The sequence below is a fragment of the Sabethes cyaneus genome, chromosome 1 (genome assembly GCF_943734655.1).
Source record: "Sabethes cyaneus chromosome 1, idSabCyanKW18_F2, whole genome shotgun sequence".
In the NCBI taxonomy this organism is placed as follows: domain Eukaryota; kingdom Metazoa; phylum Arthropoda; class Insecta; order Diptera; family Culicidae; genus Sabethes; species Sabethes cyaneus.
Window position 1 is genome coordinate 167,242,983 of NC_071353.1, and position 8,620 is coordinate 167,251,602.

Sequence of the window (8,620 nt, forward strand, 5' to 3'; positions counted from 1 at the left end):
TACCTGTAGTGCTCGTTTGTGCCCAACCGCCGAAGAAGTAACCTCACTTTTGCCTCGTCGTCGATCCTTTCAGCATCTTTCGCAAAAAGATCTTCGTATCTGGCATACTACGCAGCCAATGTGATTTGATTTTCCGGGTCGTACTGGAACTCTGATATTCCCGAATCCAAAATCACTACCGGATTGGGGGGAACAGTAACTTGAATTGCTGACATGGAATCCCGGAACACGTGTTTTTGCTGCTGCAGGAATCCTTGCTGCTGCTGTGCAGATTCACGATGCTGCTGGAGGAGCTGGTTGGTGACGGCCTGCTGCTGTTGGAGTTGTTGCAAAATTTGCATGATGATGACATCCGTGCGAGCCTGATGTGGAGGGCTCATTTGCATAGGCTGTTGCTGTTGCACTCCAGGAGAAATCTGCTGCTGCTGCTGCTGTGTCCGATGGTGACCATTTTGCTGCTGATGCAGGTTAGGTTCCATTATGCGGTACGGCGTGGTTATTCTTCAGATCGCGTTAATCGCAAGAAAAACATTCGAAATTCCGCGAAATTACGAAATTAACGAAATCACTCGCGAAATCGTCGCCACTTTTGTAACCATGGACGAGGTGATAAATATTGAGTAAAACTCATGTACTTGGCGGTTACAATAAAATATAATTACTTCAGATAAAAAAAAACGTGTTCTTACATTAACTGTGTCGAATGGAATAATAATGTAATGATCACTGTCACAGGCTGTCACACGCTGTCACAGTGACATCAACCGAGTGACAGACGGAACTGTCGCTGGAGAGCCCTGGTGGCGAATCTGTTTAGGGTTACCAGTTGACCCAACAGATCTGTTCCGTAAAATTTGTTAAACAAATTCAGCAAATCCTTTCATTATAAAGAAATATCTCATCAAGTGAGCATTAGTTAAATCGACCGTTTAATTCTAAATCAATCTTGAAAGAGCTGAAGTCGTTGTTAATAATCCAAAATAACTATTTTTCTGTACTTTTTTCAATGCAAAGATTTTGTTTGATCGCATAATGTAAGTATTTCTGAAGGGAAAACTTATTACTAAGATTCTCATATAACCAATGCAATGGTTAAATTGATCTCTAAGATCTTTTAGAAAATATAGCTGAGTTATAAGTGTATAAAACGTATGCACTTCCCGTTATGCAATAATTTATTCTTCATATCATAAACTGCACCCCAAGAACGTAGTAAAAGTGTATTTATAAATAACAGCTCTGCGAGGTCCGACGACAACAGGCGGTAGGGTCTCTGATACAACCTTCCACTTTTGTATGAGGTTGATGCTTATATGTTGTCCCAGAAACCGAATCTCAGTAACGGGATATCCGGGATTTCCCAGCCTTGAAATTTATCTTCAGTCTAGGTAACTAGGGTAACCAACCTATTTTGGACCCCATCAGCAGCTGTACATCATTTGGACACTTCTATTTGATTTTGCTGTAATGCTGCTGCCCTAAATCTTCTACGGAGAGCGTTTCTTTTAATCGTTAAAACATAGGCAAAATGTTATATAACTGTTTTATTCATCTTTATAATACTTGTATAAATGTATGTTTGTATAAAAATAGTAGCTTAAATCTTTGAATTTGATTTCAAAGGGTATCGCCCTTATACTCCGACCCAGTTGCGGCGGGAAGCACGGTTGAACACTTTCCACAGGAGTCTATGACGACGACCTGCGGGGCGGTGAAGTTAGCCGTCCCGGGCTTGTAGTACGATTCAACCATCTGAACGTCACCTTTAATCTCCAGATGTGGATTACTCTTCATATGGTTTCCCAGCTCATAGAACAGCTTTTGGGCGGCACAGTTGCGTACACCCTCGTTGGGAAATCGGCTGTTCGTTTCGACCTGATTGTACACATCGTACACCTTTTTGCCACCTATATCGCCCGGGTTCACGTACTTGAAACCACGAAACTCCGCTTCGTACGGAATCGATTTCATACCGTCGGTTCCGTTTTTGGAAAAATCAGCCGGGTGGGGAACTTCCGTTTTGACAGGAAGCTCGCTGCCCCCAGATGTTGTCATGACTTTAAATTTGGTTCCATCGGTGAATTCCACCTCCATGACGCCCATCATCCATTCCGTTTTGATTCCGTCTTTGGTGTCAACGCCGAACGCCGGGGCACATTTGTTGTGCTTCAAGTGGATGAACTGTTGTTTTAACGTTTTGCTGTCGAAATCGTCCGCTTCTTGCTTATGCTTGTTGAGATCATTACGGAAAAAGGCTAGAACTTCCTTCAAATCTTCGTTTACTTTAATTCTATCCTTGTGGGAAGGATAGCAATCCCCGTACAAGGGTCTTTTGCCCCCTAGCAGAAAGATTCCGCGCAAGCCAATGTCGTGAACTTGACGGGCAACGTACGCTTCCGGATCGGCTTCTATTCGGTCGAGCGTCCGTTGCCTCATCTCCACCGGGTCCTGTCCGGTTTGGCTGCAGACAGCTTCGGCCAGGCAATTGTTCCCACCGGTAGCATCACCGTACGACCAATCCTTGTCTTGGCCCAGCGGAACGTAGTGACCGGTAGGATTGTCCGCATCCGGGGGAAAGAAACGTACCTTAATCGGGTCACCCAGGCATTTGTACTGTTCTCCGATTACGATTTCGTTTCCATCGGCGTCGTAGATGTAGATAGGGCGTTTGAGTTCATCACTCAAAGCTGCCGCTTGCTCCTGTCCGGCCAGTCCACCTTCGCGGAAGTTTTGAACCAACTCCAGGCACCGTTCGATTCTTTTTCGCTCCTGTTTGTAATTGCCGTAGGCTGACTTGCCAACGGAATACACATCTCGGCAGGATTTCACGGTGGTGCTAATGAATTGTGCGTACAGTTCTTCCGTGAATTGATCCGTGAGAAGAACCAGAAGCTTTTCCGTGTCACCGTTTTTGGGTTCGCCGCTGCAGCGGAATCTTTTGTTGATGTCGTTGCAAAGCTTTGAGACATAACAGTACACTTGTTGCCAGGAGTTGAACTGATCTACCGCTAGAGCAGTCAACTGAACGCGCCAGTTGCTGCAGTGCTTAGTCATGGCCAGGATAGTGTCCCGGAAAATACCCGCCACCGTTCCGAAATCGATTGTTTCGCGGATCTCTTTGATGATACCCTGAACGTCCTCCATGCAGTGGAATTTTAATCTATCCCTGTCGATGTTCTCCCTAATGGACCGGTCAACGTGGGTTCTAAGCGTCGGTTTTATCCCGGACATCGTGTGACTGAGCGCTGGAGTGACAATTTTGCTCATTACCACATGTTCTGCTGTTCGGGTAACCACATTCTTGCCAACGGTAACCGCAACCTGCTTCAAACTCGTCACACATTGCTCGTACCGAGTAATTTCCGACAGTTTTCCGAACTGTTCCATTTCTTTCGCTAAATTTTGGAGTTCATTGACGTGATCGCCTAGGTTCTTGAGCCCCTTCAAATCGTTGGAGTTTTTCAGTTTGTTATAATGATTTAGTTTTTCCACTTTACTCATTTGGCTTAACTTGGCTATGGCTTCCAGCTTCTCGAACCAATTGGCCAGTTTGTCGAATTTGGTGGCTAGAAATTCGCACGCCCCGCAGAAGAACGGACACCGTCGCAGCGTTTCCGATATCCAGCGGCAGGCCTTCTTGGCAGCATTCAGAATCTTCGGACACTGCAGTGCCGCATTGATGCCCATCGTTAGCAGCGAAATGCCGTAGCTGATTACCTTTCCCTTAATGTAGGCGGCTGTGTTGAATGTGCCGTTACTGAATTTGTTGATTAGTTCGATGGCAATGTCGCACAGACCCTCGGTAATCATCGTTCCGCCAATGGAACACGTAACCGGCAGTGCCGGTGGAAACAGAACGCCGCTTGCGATCAGCGCCAACCCTCCGCCGATTTGAATCTGCGCTGCGCGGACAATCTGCGGACTTACGTCGTGTACCTCTCGGATGGAATACGTCGTGTTGGCGGACACCTGGCTCAGTTCCAACAGTTCGGAATTGGTAATCGATTGTTTGATTTTCTTCTCGTTTTCATCGTGCGGTTTGAGGTTAAGGAAATAGTCCGATATGCGGCTTTGCATGCAAATGCCCGCTGGATGCTGGTCGATCTGTTTCAGCAAACTCTCGGCGTGGCTCACGCCGAACCCAAGGGTTTGCTGTTTGGAAACCAAATGTTTGATGAACAAATTTTCCGATGAAGAATTTTCAGCTTTTTCTACGATTTTGGAAATTTCGTCCGCTTTAAACATCTGCTCAATATAGTCGTGCTCCTTCTTGAGTGCTTCCAACGCTTTCTCTAACCATTTTTTGGCTTTATCTCGATATTCTCGATCTGGTTCAATCATTGGTACGAAGAAAACGTCGCCAACCGCTTTCCTAAACTTATCCATCAGAACTTGACCCTTTTCGATCGATATTTCAAACAGTTTGATGTAGGCACTGTGAAGAATTTCCGGACTCTTGCTGATAGCGAGCGCATGCTTTAGCGACTTTTCCGCTTCCTCCAGCCGGTCATTCACGATTAGGTGCTCCGCCTGTTGAATGCTATAGAACGGATTGAATCGAATCGAACCTCCGACGATTATTTCCTGTGCTTCCGTCCTAAACCGGTCGAATTCGGCTTTCGGCTGCTTTTCGGCCAGATCGGGCGATCCCTGAAAGTCATTGCTCTCGAGCCAGAAAGCCCAGTATTCCTTCAAATCGTCCAGAACGTATTGATAGTCACCCTCCCCTTGATCGTTCGCTTTCAGCCGCCGGTACAGGATGGAAAATTGTTCAAAAATAGTGTCCTGAAAATTCAGCTCCCTAACCTTAACCTCACCAATCTGCTGTACTCTCTCTCTTTCCTTCGCATCCCTAGCGCGTTTAATTTGCAACATCCGATTGCAATCTACACCCAGCTTATCGACTTCACTTTGCTTAACTATCAATTTCCCAGTTCCATCATTACCCTGCCGCGCTGTCCTTCCGAACGCTTGATCCTCTACGCGCTTGTTAGCCGGCAGAAAGGCCACGCAAACGTGCAGCCCGCCGTTCTGCTCCAGCTCCGGAGAGGTGCGAAAGTCGGTTCCCCTGCCTGCTATGTTGGTTGCTATGACCACCTCGCCCGGGTGAATTTCCTTCTCAGTTATGCGGGCATTTTCTTCGTCGAAAAACGTTCGAATGGCAAACTTACCCCCGCTAGCAAGAAGTTCCCTTAACTCTTCCCGCACGCTTTTGGCATCTTTGATCGTTTCACAGATTATCAGGACGGATCGACCCAACTTCAACTCCTCCAGGGTATCGTCAGCAATGTATTCAGCGAAAATCTCATCGTCCACCACTTCGCCTCCCAATTCGAGAAACTTTTTCTCCTTGTAGGTTGGAATCCGTGCAAACCCTACGTTGTAGATCGAAGCCAGCAGCTGCTGTTCCGCCTCCGAGCCTAGCGTTCCGGTAAGACCAAATATCCTGCTGCCATATTTGTTAATATAACCCAGATTGGAAATGAAGCAGCTGGTCAGGCTTTCAGCCGTCAGGTGGAGGTTATGTTTCAGTTGAAGAAACTGATGCAAACCGTACTGCCAAATGGTATTTTTCATCGTTATCCCAGTGTTGGCGTAATCAACCGGTTGAATGACCGCTTCCCCCGTTTTGCTGTCCGCTCGGATCACGTACTGTTCGTCCACCGAGTAGCTGTATTTCGCGTTAATCGCACTATCGATCCACCGATCCAGCGAACGGTTGGCGTAGTCTCGGATGTGCGACGGAATTATCTCTATTTCCGTTGGTTTTGACAACTTTATCAGTTCTCTAATTCTCGGCATTACCGAGCCTTCCAAACTTTGGGCAAAATCGTCGTAAATTTCCTGTGCTTCCTGCTCGTCAATTTTCATAGTTTCCAATTCTGTAGCTTTTTCCTTAAGTTGTTGCTGAAATTGTTCGGTGACTTTTTCTTCCGCTTTGTGCAACTCAATCCACAGTTTAATGTAGACATATTTCAGATTTTCCATTCCCGGCAGCGAACCGCTGAGCTTTGCAATGTGGCTTGCGTTATCTATTATCATCGAGTCCACTTCGTCCAGTATAATATTTTCGAACGGCCTTCCGGCGCGTGTTCCAAGCCCAAGAAACGAGTCTCTCAGAAAATCGAACTGAAAATTTCCGATGCTTCCGTAGACGATGTCCGCTTCGTAGCAAACCCGCTTGCCATGTTTGTAGTTCTCATCGGCATTGTTCGTATCAACGCACAGATTCAATAGACGATAAAAAAGCCGACGGTCTCGAACGCCATCCGAAGCCAGTACAGGATTGCTGGTCACAACGTCCACCTTTTCCCCCAGCAGAACCTTAATTGCCGCCAGCACCGATACGATGGTGGTTTTTCCCTCTCCAGTTTGTATCTGACAGAGTTGACCCTTATCCTTTGATTGCTGTAAAAAAGCTAGGATCGACAAAATCTGCGTGTGTCGTAATTTATGACCTCCGGTGACCAGTTCATTTGCTCTATCCATTACAGCAATCGCTTCGCACAGTTCGGAATCAATTAAATTACCTTTCTTGGAAGCAGCCCAACGGTTAACGTCCATCGCTTCTTTAGTTTTCCATAGTTTGGAAGACTTCATTACCTTTCGATATCCTTCCTCCATCGATTGCACTACAGAAGAGTCCTCCGTAATTATTTCGTCCAATAATATTTGTAAAGGTCTAGTTTCATCATCAACGGCTGTTGAACTTTTAAATTTCTTTTTCGCCAATTCACACAACACATCCTCAAACGGTTGAAGAACACCTCCGGTAACATCTTCCGTCTTGACTGGCTCTTTAGTCTTAAAGAAGCTACGAACTTTATCGTAAGGCAACTCTAGCTTACCGCAGACCTCCTCCAGTACGGCTTCCAACTTATCATCGACGCTGGATTTGCTCAACGGCTCGAATATCTTCGTAAACATCTGCATTTGTGTGGGGAAATTTTTCTCGATATCGAACTGCTGTTCACCCTTATCATTGCGCTTTCTTTGCAGCCCATTTAACGTTTCAGTTCCCTCGAGTACACGCTTCCTTGCTGCCTCAATTTTCGGAATCATCTCAGCAACGATTGTATCATCCCCACTCTGGTCCATTTCGGCTACCTTTTTCAACAAATTCTGATACTCTTGAAAGTGTTCTATCTCATCCAGAAGTGGAATACTGTTGATGAATTTTCCAATCTCCCTCTTAAAGCCAGCATCTCTGGCCAGCTGCTCGATATCGCTGGCAAACGTTTTGTAGTATCCTTCCTTGACCAGATGAAGCATTTCGTCTTTCAGACGTGCGATCTTTTCCTTCGAAAGCCACCCAAAGTAGGACTTCCTTTGATTGGTATAGTTCTTGATGAAATCATCCCGTTTGTCCGGTTTCAGGTTTACCATCATTGTTTCCAGCGTTTTCAGTGCGATCGCAATCCAATCATCACGCTTGCTAATCGCTTCCGTTTTAGCGTGAACTTTAACCTCTACCTCAGCACCAAAATTGTCCTGCAAAATTTTGTGAATTTCGGGCGGAACTTCCGTATGCCGGAAGTCACTGTACAAACAAATGCTTTTATCGCCCTGCCGTACAACACAAAACACAGCCAAAGTGTGCTCACTACCGTCGTCGCAGATCACGAACAATGGTTCCACATAGGAGTTACCCCCGGCAGAGTCTCGATGTTCCGCCAAACGTACAGCCAATTCTGCGCTTTGACAAACGATAACCCAGTTCGTGTCGTAGCCATAGTTCTTGGCGTGACATTTGCCCAGATGAGTAACTTCCTTGAGATCCAAACTTTTACCTTTCAGCAGTTTCGCGCCAATATCCGCTCCATCCGGTTCGGTTTCACCGTTGATTTGTGCGTTAATTTGCTTGTTGTTAGCCTTGACGGTTCTGGCCGTTTTTCGTTGCATTTTGCCACCTTCAAGAAAGTCAAATCAATTAATATTTTTTAACACGGCCGTTCTTTTACAATTGACGAAGGGACGCTACGCTTAACAAGTAGTCGTTGATGACTCCTACCTTTTGTCCAATGCTGAAAGATGCAATAATCTGATATTATAACCGGATTCGTTATACTAACGTATAACTTTGAACCATAGAAGCGCTGAACAAAAGAAGACTACACAACCCCCTTATTAAGCGAGCAACGTATCTTCAAACTTCACCATCAGGTGGGTTGAGTTATTTATTTATAGATACAAATTGTGCCTCTTCCAAATCAATCAATATATGCTCGGAACTAAAACCATAAACCTACCTTTTTGCTCTGCTGCTATGCACAGATTGTGATAGATTGCACAAATTTGAATTGCTGGCTTTTCCTAGAAGTGATGATTCACCGCATTTCTACTAATTGTATCAGCTTTCTTCTTACGGCACACCGCACGTACGATCACGTATCAACGTGTGGTGCAATCTAACTGATCCGACGAGTTTGCTACTGATTAATGTAAACAAATTGGGTAGCGTTCGCAGTTTATTTGGTTGTTATTGGAAAAAGTTGATGAACGCACACTCCATCTGCGCGGTCTGCGCAACCCAGGGGGGATCTATAGATCATTTTGCGATGACGTCATTTTTCCGTCAAATGACACCACTTGGTGGTTTGTTTACATGATTTTGTCACAT

At 45.5% G+C, this 8,620-nt stretch overlaps 1 protein-coding gene across 1 annotated transcript; it reads right to left on the bottom strand.

Moving 5' to 3' along the window:
* Positions 1 to 1,558: 1,558 nt before the first annotated feature.
* LOC128742863 (uncharacterized) lies at positions 1,559 to 8,377 on the bottom strand. Its single transcript, XM_053839350.1, has 2 exons — positions 8,250 to 8,377; positions 1,559 to 7,910 (listed from the first exon to the last, which is right to left on the bottom strand). Exon 2 carries the CDS (start codon positions 7,900 to 7,902, stop codon positions 1,618 to 1,620), a length of 6,285 nt encoding a protein of 2,094 aa, XP_053695325.1. The 5' UTR covers positions 7,903 to 7,910; positions 8,250 to 8,377; the 3' UTR covers positions 1,559 to 1,617.
* Positions 8,378 to 8,620: the final 243 nt, after the last annotated feature.